Source organism: Crotalus tigris, unplaced genomic scaffold (genome assembly GCF_016545835.1).
Source record: "Crotalus tigris isolate CLP2741 ecotype Arizona unplaced genomic scaffold, ASM1654583v1 scf7180000017637.401561, whole genome shotgun sequence".
Taxonomy (NCBI): Eukaryota; Metazoa; Chordata; class Lepidosauria; order Squamata; family Viperidae; genus Crotalus; species Crotalus tigris.
The window spans coordinates 230,451-246,003 of record NW_024096530.1 but is presented as its reverse complement, the minus strand read 5'-3'; the positions used below and the strand labels follow the sequence as shown (position 1 = coordinate 246,003).

Genomic DNA, 15,553 nt, shown 5'->3' with positions numbered 1-15,553 from the left:
TGGTTAACAGAAAAATACAAATTCAAATGATGTCTGAGACCTGTAATATAACAACAGGTTTTTCAATCCTATAGGGAGAAGCATCTGTGAATTTCTCTTTGTGTTTTGCCTACCCTACAAGGAAACTTCAATAAGGATTAGTTGAAATAATGGTAAAAGTGGGACTTGAAGCCCAGGATAAAGAAGATAATTAACAAACAACTTACTCTTTTAAATGAGTTTAAGTATCTAAGTGAAAATATTTTCATTTTTTCCCCACACTCATAAACTGTAATTTTGAAACATTTGAGAGAATGCAAGACTGCTAAAATAATGGAAATGATGTTCTTATACTTAGAAAACAGAGAAAAGAAAATCCACAAAACTGGATGTAATATTATACTAAAACAAACAGGTTAAATGAGTTTTTATAAATCAAGACAATTGCTAGAAATCAAACAGATTGATAAGGAGTAAATAATATCAAGTCAACCTTATTTCAACTTTTTTTTGGTAAGTATCACTGCATTATAGAAATACTACTGACACAGCATATCTTGATTTCATATCTTTTTCACAAGATTTCCTAACATTTTTCCTTAGATGTATCAAATTAATTGGGCAGTTGTAGTCAATTACAGTAATGCTTATTAATACCTCTGAACAGAGATTTCAAACAGAATATATTATGAATTGCACGTCGACAGTGGAAAAAAACATAGAACTATTCCAAGATCTCAAATGGAAGACATATTGCCCATTTAAATAGAGATGATTCATATACTTCTGATGTAAAATTTGGTTGAGGAATAAATGTTGAAGATAGATCTTGCTAACATTCATGCCACTCATATAAAAGTTATTCATTCAAGACTATTATTAGATTTTTACAGACATGGAGATTTAGCATCAGTAATATGCCTTTTCTGACTGTAACTATTTTATTTTATGGTCAGTATATTTGAGTATATGTTTGAATGTGTCTCAGTTATGACCCTTTTGTTTCATCAAAGATCAAAGTCAGATCAAGGATATTTTAGATAGATATTGCACAATCTCTAGCATTACTGGTCAGTAATAAAAATTGAAGAATACTAATATTTTTAATGAAGCCTTTTAATTACATTTTGGCAAGAAAGCAAATTAACTAACAGATGCATTAAATCATGAAATTATAAACACCAGAAAGTGACACAGTTAATTTTTGCATATAAATACATTTATACAGGTTTTTGAGTTGTGTGAGTCTGTTCTTTTATCTATTTATTTATATACTGTTGTTCGTATTTGTACAAATAACTCAATGCAACAAACATACCCAATACATCTTCCTCATCCTATTTTTCCCACAATATCAATCCTGTGAGGTAGGTTAGCTTGAGAGAGCGTGATTGACCCAAAGTCACCCAGCTGGCTTTCATGGCTAAGGCGGGACTTGAACTTATGCTCTCCTGCTTTCTAGCCTGGTGCCTTAACTTTTTTGTCATTTTTGCCATCTTTTACTGGGCAAATGATATATAAATGTTATAAAAATACATAAAAATTGGGAGTTTCTATGAAGGTTACTCTGTAGTCAATGATATGTATGTAGTAATTAAATAATTATATAATACTAATAATTAGAATTCAATGACAATTCCAATTTCTTTTAACTAGATCCACTGAATAACTTCACAATATGCAAAAAATGTCAAAGTAACATTTGACATTTATATTCCTTAAATCTCAAGATATGAATTATCAGAATATAAATTGGATATGTATATGGCTAGAAAAACAAGACTATTTTCCATAGAGATTTTTACTTTTCTTTCTGGTGCCCTTAAAGATAGATATTTTAAGAGTATCTATCATGAACAGATGTTGCAACCTTATGTTAAAAAGAATTCTTCCCTCAAACTAAACTTTTAAAACAAATAATTTTTACTGTACAGGTAGTCCTCAACTTACAACAGTTCATTTAGTGACCCAAGTTACAACGGCATTGAAAAAAGTGACATGTTACTGTTACAACATCCCCATGGTCATGTGATCAAAATTTGGATGCTTGGTAACTGGTTCATATTTATGACAGTTACAGTGTCCCAGGATCATATAATGAGCTTTTGCGATTTTCTGGCAAACAAAATCAATGGGAAAGTCAGATCCACTTAACAACCAAGTTGCTAACTGAACAACTGCAATGATTCACTTAACAACTGTGGCAAGAAATGGGGCAAAACTTATTTAACAAATGTCTCACTTAGCAATATAAATTTTGGGCTCAATTTTGGTTGTAAGTTGAGGAGTACCTGTATTCATCTTCTACCATGAGCATATTGAAATAAAAATATACTGTATCTTTGTTCTTTAATTGCTTAGATAGTATTAAAACTAGGATATGTTAAGCAGGGAAAAATCATGATTTAATTATGCAAAGCCAAACATAATAGCTAAATGCATAGCTTTAGAGGAAAACAAAGAATACCTACTTTCTGCAGCTAGAAGTCCTAGCAGGAAGGCAGCATTTGGACAAACAACAAATAGTATGAGGATTTCAAAACAATTGTAAAAGCTGCAACTAGGAGCATTAGCACAACCGTAAAACACACACAAAAAAACCAAAAACAAAATAAAAACCTTCCACACATTACTAAATTAAAGGATTTACATTATATTTTCATAGTGCTGCACATCCAACTTTTTAGTAATTATTAGTTCTGAAATTTAAGGAAGTACAAAATACTTACTGCTTGTTACATTATGTTTAAGTGAGGAAGCTCATTGATTTGTTATATAAACTGTTAACACAAATATATCAGCTGTATATATTTTTAATAAATATAGGTTGCAATTGTTAATAACTGTACTGAGGTCAGTCTATTAAAATCAAAAATTATATATGAATAAGGCTGTGAAATTAAGGTTGGATTAATCATACATTTAATATTCTCAATTAATAATTAACAATCAACACTGCTTTTATTAAATTTGAAATTAAATTTCATGTTCTAAAAAACAAGTAGTGATAACCCCAGTAAACTTATGATAGCATTGTCATGGTTGGTAAATAGTAATTGCAGTACTGTGAATACAGTGTATGTATTCAGGTACAATATTGGAACTACAATGTGATGCAACCAACCAATTTTATTGTAATTATAGGAATATTATTTCATATATATATATATATATATATATATATATATATATATATATATATATATATATATATATATTTGCCACCTTGAACTTCATATCTATAGCTTATTTTTCACATTTTTATTATCAGTTAAATGTTAACTAAATCCTATTCTTACAAAATAAAATAATGTTCTTTCATTTCAGAAGCAAAGTACTATAAATATATATACATTGATGCAAAATAAACAGATAAAATAAAACCATAAATGTAGCTAAATAAATACTGAATCCATTAATATTTTCAGTAGCACTTATATCCTCTTCTAATTTCTTTAGAAAATATTAAAATTTAAATGTTGACCGTTAGCAGTTAAATTCACAAGCAAAAAGGAGCTATACAGTATTTGTCTTTTCTTAAAATTATAATATTCATTTACAGAAATTCTTCATGGATTGTAGCGCTGCATATTTTTACACTATATATAAAAATAGTAGTTAACAATTCTAATAATGTAATTATTTTACATAAAAACTAAACATTTCACTCACTATAAAATAGGACTTTTCTTTAGCATTTCCCTCCCAAAGATATTTTCTTTTTACTCCATACTAGATAATCAGAAATTAGGAGATAAAAACATATTTTCACTCCATTCATAAATAATCAAATGAATTATATTTTAACACTGGATTAGTAAATAAAAGAATGATGTAATAGATCAATTCTAAGCACAATTATTCTGGAGCTATCAGATCTGGGTTAGGGTGATTTCTAGATGGCAATAAAGAGACAAACTTCTGCCTGATCTTATAGCTATGGTGTAATCAGAAATCTTATTGTATTTAACAGCCTTAATTCCAGCCTATAAATTATATAGTCAAGATAGGCAACACAACCTGTAAACCCACCTACTTTAGCACATTAAGCCCAATCTTTTCTGTCCAGTCAGATTTGAAAAGAAAAATTATTTTCGCAGCAGAAGGGGGGAAACACCCTAGAAACCAAAGTGGAATAGTCTTCAACAGTGATTGCGTTGAGATGTAATGCGATTGCAGACATGGATTATATTCTTTAATGCTTAATACTGCGTTTCCAACTTTAATTCTATAGGAACATTTATAAGGAAAGAACATTAACTTTTTATTGTCCACTGACCCAGGCTTTTCATTCTGCCTTGCACTGATATGGAAAAAGAACAGTAAATTGAAATAGTTAATCTCACAGCTGGTTGGCATCTCTATGAATATGGTATCTCAGAGACTGTGAATTTTCATCTGGATAGTGGATTATTAAAATGAAACAAGGTTTCAGATGTCCTAAAAAAAAAAAACCCTAAAAGCCTTAGTGGTTGAAAGTCAGGTAGGGTAAGTTTTTGTGTGCTGATAAGGTGAAAAGTTTCTTCATTCTCCCTCTGACAAAAATATGAATTTGATTTTTAAGCAAGATACAGATGTGCATATATAGTATTACTTAATGACACTTAGAAGTTATTCCTCTACCGTACTTTACTGAATATATAATTTTCTTATTATGGCACAGTGCTGCAAAAATGTATGAGATTGAGTAGGCAGAGGACAGAGTGGTGGAACAAGTCAGAATCGAGAAAAGCAAACTATTAATGGTTAAGCAGCAAAACCATGAGTAACTAAAGTTACGGTGTGGAAACAATCAATTACTATTAATATAAAACTGCTCTGAAGGCTTTTTTTCTTAAATATCCCTAAAACTGGATATACTATGTGGATTCCCCTTAATGTGAGGACCTTATATATTTTGAGTTGAACATGCATCAAGAGAAGAGTTGTATGTGGAAAAAGAGATAATATCTTCATATTACCAAGTAAAGCAGAATCAGGATGTTTAAAATGATGTTTCTACTGACTTTTCCCTTAGTTTTCAAGTTTGTTCGGCTACCAAGAGCAAGATGGTTAAAATATACATTCTGAAAACATACCACATTTTATAAGCTTAGAAATACAGAAAGAATAAAAATATTGTATATACATAATTACTAATAATCATAATTACTAATAGTATTTATATAGCTTTTCTGAATTTTCAAAGCATTTTAGCCCAGCTTGTAACATAACTAGTGAGTTCATGATAGAGATGAGATTTTTATTAAAGATTTACAAGTCAATTATTCTTAGCTACAGGTCAGAATTCTAACACTGCATTCTACAAGTCAGAATTCTAAAAAAAAAATTACTTTAGTTAAACAAAAATCTAAAGCAAAATCCAGGAGTTCACATGTCCTACTAGCGCATGTTATTTTAAAACAAGAAAGCAAAATCATGCCGGTAAATAAATAAAAAAAGGACTGATGAGCAAGTAGAAAACTACTAAATCTTATTTACATTGAAAAGACCAATCATCTGAAAATTTATAATTTGTGTGTGTGTATTAAATCTGAAAGAATATGAAAATACTTATTATGTGCCACTTTGATTGGATATATTAACTCTATACTGCAATACAATCACAAAATTACAGAATCCCAGAAGATTTGCAACCTTTTTTGTTGGCTTCCTACAAGCAAAGTAATAGGGAAGTTGATAGGTGGTGGCAAATGACAACCATGTAATGTCCTTCCTTAACAATGCCACAGGATTTGCTTAACAACAGCAACGGGAAGTGCTGGAATTTCTGTCACTAAGCAATGCAGTCACATTGTCAGGTCCCTATAGATCTCTATCGGGATGCTGCCATTCTGAGGGTAGGGGGGCCCTTTGGAGTCATCAGTTCCTCTTCACTTGATATCTTTCTGGGGAATGTAAGGGGGGGGGGAGGAAATTACCCGAAGCCATCTGCTCTGCTTCAACGTGGAAGAGATGTCTGGGAAACATCTTCTTATCACTGTCTCTGTCCAGAGTTCTCACAACATTTTCATACCTCTGGATTGGCTCCTATGGACTGGGCAGTTGGGAGGGGTTTTAAACTTTAGTGTGTAACCTAGTGAATTTGCGTGGGCTTTTCAGATCCTACCTGCCTTCTTTTGCTTTCACTAATGCTCAATAAAGATCCTGTTGTAATGATGCCAGTTTCATTAGTTCTGCTTTCTTGAGAGATTCAGCTGAGGCAGGGCCTTACACACATGATGTCATGCTTTAAGACTGCATCACTTAGTGATGGTCCCAATTATCTTCGTTAAATGAGGATTAACTGTATTTGGAAATATCCGCACTACCTAATTTTCCTGCTTTGTCAACTAAAGTTGTCAACCATCTCTGAAGTCTATACTGGAGCCTTTACATGAAATGTATTCACATAAACACTTGCATATACACGTATATACATGTATGCAATACAATAGTCAGAAAAATATGCATTCATTTATTAAATGTCTGTGCCGCCGATCTCACCAATAAAGCCAAGACAAAAAATAAGTATTAACACATTTATGACTATTGACAAAAATTGCTTGGAAGAATGAAATCCTATTTGCAAAATAATTTATATCATTGCTCTGTATGTGTTTGTATATACACACATATAGTTAAATCATTCATACAAATGTCTTCACATCAATATATACAAACGTATATAAATGCACAAAGAAAAAACTGGAACAGCTCGGCTCAGCTAGCATACTCAGATTAGTACCTTTATTATTTCCAACTACAGGTAATCCTTGACTTATGACCACAGTTGAGCTTAGAATCTCAGTTGCTGAATGAAGCAGTTGTTAAATGAGATGTCACATGACTAATTAACTCAGCAACCACCATCCTGGCTCACCTATTTGCTGTTGTCAAACAACCATGTGGGTTGTTAAGTGGACTGAGGGAGTGATTCAACAGGTTGGAGAGGCCCTGGGTTCACGGGTAGATGTAAACCTGCTGTGGGTCAGGAGACCTCGGTTGGTTCCAACCCAGGTAGCCACTTAGGAGAGCCTCAGATTGGTTGCAGGGGCTATACGTGCAAAGCTACTGTGTCCTTGCAGGCATTGGCCTGCTGCCAATCCAGCTAATCAGCCATTCAGGGGAGCCTTAGCTGGCTTCAGGGGCTACTAAAAGGCATTAAACTGTTGTGGCCCTAAATGTGGGTCAATTGCTGAGTACCCAAAATGCAGCATGTGACTGCGGGGGGGGGGGGGCTTTAGACCTGACCATAAGTACCTTTTGTGGATCTGTTGTAAGTCAAGGACTACCTCCCTTTCCTTATCCCTCTAACAGAGCGAAAGATCACGGGAAAGAAAAAAAATAAGAATTTGCTTCAGTTGGGCTATAAGGGATAAAAAATGCAAAAGGGTAAAATAATACAGTTCATATTCCCCAAGTCCTCAAAAGTCTGCCTGCTATGTCTTCCTAGATGATTTGCACTGAGACTTTTACAGAAGAAAACTTTTCTGCTATTTCAAATATTCTCCAAACAACAATACAAGGATGGCTACAATTAAAGATACAGAAGAAAAAAAGAACAGTCAGAAATTACTTTTTCTTTTTTGCAATAGTACAAAGAATATTAAAAGAACAAGAGAATTATCTTTATTTCACATGTGTTACAACAATTGACCAAGTTATCTTCTTTGGTAGTGGATTTGTCAATATTAATAATATAATGCAACTTTTAATAAGCAGAAACTCAAGAAGCATATTTGTATTTGTGTATATAAGTCTTTACTGTGCTTACATAGTTAATTGGATCTGTCTTCAAATTTTCAAAGATGTTAATATGGTTGGGGATTTGCACAACTCTAGACTGACTTCAGAACTGGTTTGGACACTTAAAATAATGATACATCAGTAAAAACATTGACCAAATTAGAACTATAGCATTCTAACAGCACTATTTAAACAAATAATTGAAAGCATGAATTAAAACTGAACTCAAATAATTTAGTTGTCAAAATATAGTCAGTCCCAAGTTTATGTACTATCCCAGTAATTTCTGCATTAAGTTTTTGTATAAATTGGACCACCATTTGCATAGTGTCCTATCTATCATTTTTTGCATTGTCTATACCAGGGGTGTCAAACTGCCAGCCCGTGGGCCGGACGCATCATCCGGAAACCACGCCCATCCCATTGCCAGCAATGGCAAAACTGTCCCGATATGTTGCGCGATGTCACGAGTTTGATATGTCTGGTCTATAGGTAAAATTCTGTAAAGCCAAATTTATCTTAATGAAGTCTTACTTGGTCCTGGAAGCATCTGTAAAACTACGTAACAGCTTAATATACTTTTGATAAAAGTACCTGAGGAGGTAGGGTCTTCTGAGAAATCTGGCAGTTCTTCAGGGGGGTCACCATAGAAGGAATTGAATTTGTGGCTTGATACTGCTGCTAGTACTGCACCCTAGATAAATAAAACTTGTTACTAATTGCACATCAATGTTATTTCAACAAATTTTATGAATCACTTTAGATTAATATTCATCGTTGGAATTAATCAGAAGAATCTTAAGTGTTTCCATAATAAAACTGGCTATTTCCAAATGATGTGGAAATTTTCAACTGGACATACAGTTCTGAAAATATTTTAGAATTGTACAAGATAGCTAATGGTCATCTGTAAAGAGACTTAGTGCCATGCGTACCTCCAGGATAAAAGAAAAGCTTCTTTTCTTTGATCTTTTATAAAAGTATTATGGATTAGCATACATAAACTAATACTATACACAAATTGTTCACTGGAAGGCATATCTGCTTTGTCCTTGAAACTGATAGTTTTTTCACTCTTAATAGTGAAAATTTTGAACACTCCTGTTCTCTACTGGACATATCTTTTAGTTGAGAATGAAACATTCAAAATTGTTTTTTCTTGTCTGGTTAGTAACATTATTTTTCTGAAGGCAGAAGATGGAAAACAGAATTCACTTCCTGGACTTAATTCTTCTTAATAAACATAACAAATTACAAGATATATAAAGTTGGAAGGAGCTTTTAGGGCATCAATTCTAATCCCATGCTCACTGCATAAAGCCTGATTGTCTAGCCTCTGCCTGAATAGATTTATTGAAAGTGAGTCTATCATCTCTCTGGGCAGTTTTTTCTAGAAAGTTTTTCTAACAGCCACTGGAATCTGTCTCTCTCCAATTTAAAGAAACTATCTTACATTTTGCATTCTGGAATGATTAACAACAGGTCCTGACCTTTTGTGTGATATCCTCTCCAGTATATGGACACTCTTCACAGGATTGTTCCTAGCTTGTTAATCATCTTTGCAGCTTTTTTTCTGAACCTGTTTACATTTTTCTGAATCATTCTTAAAAATATCATGCCCAGAACTAGTTACAATATATTATTTGTAACATGATCAAACTAAAATTGTGGGACTATTACTTCCCATAATTTGGAAATTTTATTTATGTTGATGCAGTCTAAAATTTCATCTGCCCTGGTTACCTCACAGATTCATATTCAGGCTGCAGTTAACTATTATTCTAAAATCTTTTTCGCAAGTATTGTTACCAAGTATGAATACATCCTATTCATTTGTTAATTCCATTATTTTTAGCCCATTTCTCTGACCCAATTGTTTGTTTTGAATTTTATTCCTATTTTCAACATTCTATCAAGGAGAGAAGCAACCAAGAACTAAGGATAAACTTCCTTACAGTGAGAACAATTAATCAGTGGAACAACCTGCCTCCAGAAGCAATGAATGCTCCAACACTGGAAGTTTTTAAGAAGAGACTGGACAGCCATTTGTCCGAAATGGTATAGGGTTTCCTGCCTGAGCAGGGGGTTGGACTAGATGACCTCCAAGGTCCCTTCCAACTTTATTATTATGGATCATCGCACAGTCAGCCAGATGTTCAGACTGGATTTGGCATTTTGTCTACCTATCGAGGCCTTACCCAGGACCTGGGTTAGGCAGATGTGGATGTTTGATGGTATTACAGGTATCGTCGCAGGATGGAAGCAGTTCCTAGTAAGGCCGCCTTTTGCAATTGACTAATAGCGAATTTGTCAAAGCAAATTATTATTATTATTATTATTATTATTGTTATTATTATTATATTTGCAGATGACAATGTGTCATCTACTAATCTGATAACCAATTTTCTTTTTTTTATCCAAGTCAGTTATAAAAATATTGAAAGGTAGAAACTAAATAATAAATGTGAAGCTGCAATCATGGTTCCAATAAGACAGTCCAGCCTTCAAACTCAAATATCTACCTGCTGAACTATGCTGAGAATTAAAAAAAGAAATCTCTAATTAAAAAACATAAAAGAATGTGACATATAATAATGAAGTAGGACAAAAATTGTTCTCCAAATTTCTGTTAATATACTAAAAAAATAACCAAGAAGCTAGTTTGATTGAGATATGCAAAGCAATTATTGAAAAGGAAAGGAACAAGTATTAGTTTTCTATGACCTTTAGAATGTTTCCACAAACTGGCAAAAGTACAGGTAAAGAACGGTATTATTTATTTTAAAAAATATGTCCACCCATCACCTACTATTTTATGCAACTCAAAACAATAAATTTTCTCTGACAACTTTATATAAGTAAGAAAGCATAATTAAGCTTAATTGTTTTATATGATTTTAATAATTTAAACTAGCTTAAAAATTATTTTTGGCACAAATAAAAAAGTGTGTCTTGATTACAAAAACATAGGATGTAAAAAGAAACCTTATTAGTCTAAAGAGATCTATTAATGCAGTTGTGTTTGTTTACCATGACCAGTCTGTTTTAGTTGACTGAATTAAAGAAGAAACTGCTCTGCAGTGATATCTAAATTCTAACCACTGACACTATCCTCTTAACTGAAGGAAGCCTAGCTCAAACAATATTGTCTCTATGTAAAAGTGATAACTAGGAAATAAATAATCCTTTGGTTTATCTCTGCCCAAATATATACTGCAGCAGCTGAACACATGTGCTTGAGAGGATTTTTGATACTGTTTCTATGGTTAGTACCAAAAAAGGAAAGTATCTTTTATAACATTTATGAGGAAAAAGTATTGTATGAATGAATGTTAGCTGTGTTATGTGAAAATTCTAGAAAAACTAATGCTTATCTCAGTGTATGCTTTAGATTTATACTTTTAAGTCCCAGCTGATTCAGATATTGCTATCAAAGCTGCTTCTACATGTTATTTATATATTTTATGAGAGATGTGTAGAAGGGTGACTTCTGAGGAAAAGTCAGAAACATTCATTATCTCTACTAATGTAAATAAAGGAAGAGAGCAACTCCATCAAGCCTTCTTTAATGTAGAATGTTCTATGCTCTAATCATTATATAAATGATCCCAGATTTGATATTTATAGAGAACAAAGAATACTTTCAAAGGGGAATTTTTCTCTTATCAAAGACGGAATCTCCATGGAGAATCAGATATGCAAGAGTATAGTCTTATATTAAAGGAGAGATGTATACGTAAAAAATCCATGACTTCTGAGACCACAAAACAACTTACTGAAAAGTATACATCAGTCACAAATATCTCTGCCAATTTTTGATTTCAAAAAATATATTGCATTTTTCAATTAAATAATGGGATTATGCAATGAATGTTCATATTTGATTTGGAAGAAGTATTGAGGAATACATGGGAACATAAATGTAGCATCTCAGACTCATTAAATCAGCTGGGTCCATTTCCAGGAGTGCACATGATTTTACTGTGATCATGGAAACAGATGTAGCTGCTTCGATAAACAGCAGACAAATGCTGTGTTCATATTCTTGTACCTCCTGAAGTATCTATTCCAAATTGAATGCTAATACAGCCAGTCAATTTGTATGATGTATTATTGCTACAAATCTGTATCATAAGCCGAGGTGGCGCAGCAGTTAGAGTGCAGTACTGCAGGCCACTTTAGCTGACTGTGTTCAGCAGGTCAGCGGTTCAAATCTCACCGGCTCAAGGTTGACTCAGCCTTCCATCCTTCCGAGGTAGGTAAAATGAGGACCCAGATTGTTGGGGGCAATGTAAATATATATACATTGCTTACTAGTGTACACCGCTTAGAGAGTGCTCGCACTTAAAGCGGTATATAAGTCTCATAAATAAATAAGTTTAACATAGGTGTGCTATTGTTCTTTTACCTTCAATTTTCTTCTTGCATTAAATTTTCTCAGCTGTTCCACAGTTTCTGGAAGATGAATCTTATATGCATAGCGATCACGCTCCTATAGACAGCAATGTAATTTTCTTATATTCAGTGGTATTTCACAAACATGAGACTAAAGCACTTTTTATATAAAATTCCAAATAAAATGAAAAATCAGTCTACATTGTTTATAAATTATCTAACTACTTTTGATTTCAGAGCACATAAAAAGCTATTTGCAAACAAGATGGTATGAGATAGAATACTTGTCCTTCTGATTATATATTGCTCTGCTTAGTGAATAGGGCTTGAGAATACATATTTATGGGTATCAAAGATTTGTAGCAGCCAACTATCATCTTATAGTTACAAATTTTGCCCAATGGGATTATCAGCACAGGTTTCCCTAGCTTCACACTAGGATTATATTCTCCTAAAACATTTTATAAAGTGAATTCATATAAACAAGTTGTTGAATTGGTGGAAAAAAGAAAGGTGTAGGACACAGTGTCAAGGATATAGTCTTTTCTATAGCTGGATTTCTAATGCATATGTTTATCATGGCATACAAGATATGGAATGCATCATGACACTATGAATTTTATTAATGTTATGTTCTGTCTAGTATATTTGCCAAAGGCTAGAGATCTTTCACCAGCTTTGTTGCAACATAATTATGTCCAACTTTGTTTCAGTGTTAAATTCCTTCCCTTTTCATTTTGAACAACAGGATTGTACAAGATGTTGGCCGCTGTTTTGATCCCATAGTAACAGTAGTAGTTATTGCAGGTACAGTAGTAGTTATTGCAGGTACAGAAGAAAGTATGAGTAGTAGTTATTGCAGGTACAGAAGAAAGTATGAGAAAGATACACAACTAAAATGACTGCAGAAAATGTATGAGAAGTTTTGGTGCGAAAATGTTCAAGTAATTTTGGTAGAAAGAATTTTAAACTATTTCCAGACCTTTGGTGCAAATTGACTATGTTGGCTTAAATTTATATATTGTACATATATACATCTGTATGTATATTCATATGCATTTATAAAGAGAATTCTTGGATATAACAGAGCAGTGGTTCTCAACCTTTTTAATGCCGTGACCCCCAACCGGTCGTAAGTCGAGGACTGCTCAACCGGCCGTAAGTCGAGGACTACTCAACTGGTGCAGCACCGTTTGCAGAATGGGACTTTTGGCGGACTCAGCAGGGCAGAGACAGCCTGGACAATTCCTATTGGCTTTTGAAATATTCAAGAGAGTCTATTCTATTGGCTTTCAAAAGCCAATAGAATAAAAGGGAGTAGCACAGCTAAGGAAAAGGGGGGAAAAATGACGGACTGCGTTGTGAAATGGTCGTTCGACCCAATTGGGGTCCCGACTCACAGGTTGAGAACCACTGTAATAGAGCAATTGAACAGTAAAGGATTTGTTTAAAGGAAATTTATGTAAATTTGTAAGTTTTAAAAGAATATCACTAAATAGAACAAGCTCCTAGAAATAATTCTTAAAAATGTTCTGGAATAACTCTCATTATGGAAATGTAGGACTATTTACTACTGTTTAGATATTTATGCCAACTGAAACTTTATTTATAAAGGATTGTCTGGTTTGGTTAATCCATTTAGTAATGATGTACAAAACAAACTAAGTAACAAAAATCTTTGTAGATCTTTATGGTGTGAACCTTTATTTGATTACTTTGCCTTTGAATTTTATATTGCTGAGTTCTAACATACAGTTAGTTATTTTAGTGATATCTTGGCTGAATGTTTTCCTAATATTCAATTTTACTGGTTTTCATTATTCCATTTTTGAATTGAGCTTTTTATGTCTTTTAGAAAGGTTTAATCTGTATATTTTAAATTAATAGAAAATGTGAATCAAAAGCAAATACTGGATTTTAGATGTAAAATAATATCTTAACATTCTTGCAAAAGCAATTATCCTAGTTTTTGCAAAGAATACTTTACTCTCTATTTTTTTTAAAAAAATGAAATAAACAAGAGTAAAGAACTCAATGTATGTTTAAATAAAAAAGAGGGTTGAGGGTAAAATTATCAATACAGCTATCTATTCATATACAATCTTCCGAATAGTTACAGTCCTCTTTGGGTCATTTTTGTAGCCTTTGCCCACAAATATATTTAATATCAATAATAAATGCCGCTTTTTTTTTGGCATACTCCATCTGGCATCTTAGTACAGTTTGGGGGGAGGGGCTAAACTGGTATTTTTTACTCAAATTTTTAATATTTTAAATATTTTAGTTTTAATGTCATTTTAAAATTTTAAGTGAATTGAGAATTGTATTTATGTATTCTAATAAGTTACCCAAAACAATGGATACTTATAGAATAAGTGCAATAAATTATTACATAAATTATCAATGGACTTGTAAGAATGTAATTCATGTTAGTAAATAAGTATGTGAAAGGACTTTCGGATTTTTAAAGATTTTTGTTTTTCATACCTTCAGCCAAGGATGATTAAGTGCCTCATAAACAGTTATTCTTTCAGCTGGGTCAAGCATAAGCATACGCCGAACTAGATCTTTGGCACTTTCAGATATATGGCTCCATTGTCTGGGATTCATCTAAGGAAGAAAAAAAGTAATTTAAAACTAGGCACTATGGTAAAATTTTCACACAGTTTCTGAAGTTTTTTTTTGAAGGCAAATTATTTTCAAAATGTTTAATAAACAAAGAAAAACTATACCAGGTATTTCACGTTTGTACTTTTTCTAGCAACAATCTGTTGAAATTAAAACCCCAGAAGTTAAATAAGCTGTCATTTAAAATAATAATTTACTTGTAGATTGAAAAAGACACATATTTAAAACATAACAAGAAATCACTGCAATGTCTCATTAGAATATTAAGCAAGATGTAATAAAATAGTGTCATTACTTGATATACCAGGTTTATGAGCACAATAATTTCTTGATTTCCACCAAAGAAATACAATCTACACTTTTACTATTACTGAATCAGGATCATTTACTAAGATAATATATTTTGGGTGAAATTAAACTAACATAAAAGATTAGCAAGTAAATTAATTGACAAAATTCACTGGTTCTGCAAAAATGGTATACAATTTCTTTTGAGAAAGTGAAATAGGTTTTGAAGTATTTCTAGCAGGACTATCTGATTCTGTAATAGCTTTGTTTCCTATGTTATCTTTCTGGTAAACTCGTAAGATTTGTTTTTCTCTCCATGCACATGTATACATAATCTGAACTAGACAGTGTTGTTCCTCTGTGTCATATAATATATGTGGGTATATGCATGATTCTGTATTTATTTATTTTTAGTGTATATTGGAGTGTATATTGGAGGTGGTGACCCTTTGAGAGCTGTATACAATGAAATTTCATTTTAATGTATACCAATTAGTGTACATTCAAAGTGACAATAAAATTATTAGTCTATTCT

At 32.5% G+C, this 15,553-nt stretch overlaps 1 protein-coding gene across 17 annotated transcripts in view; it reads right to left on the bottom strand.

Moving 5' to 3' along the window:
* Positions 1 to 15,553, bottom strand: part of CASK (calcium/calmodulin dependent serine protein kinase) — a 169,969-nt gene that overhangs the window by 51,395 nt on the left and 103,021 nt on the right. For 13 of the 17 annotated variants that reach the window (XM_039334824.1, XM_039334819.1, XM_039334823.1 and 10 more), the window contains 4 exons: positions 14,590 to 14,712; positions 12,116 to 12,199; positions 8,302 to 8,401; positions 2,451 to 2,468 (listed from right to left, as the gene is read on the bottom strand). In XM_039334824.1, coding sequence (XP_039190758.1) covers positions 2,451 to 2,468; positions 8,302 to 8,401; positions 12,116 to 12,199; positions 14,590 to 14,712 — 325 coding nt within the window. The remainder of the gene's footprint in view (positions 1 to 2,450; positions 2,469 to 8,301; positions 8,402 to 12,115; positions 12,200 to 14,589; positions 14,713 to 15,553) is intronic. The other 4 variants (XM_039334820.1, XM_039334827.1, XM_039334834.1 and 1 more) reach the window with 1 other exon arrangement.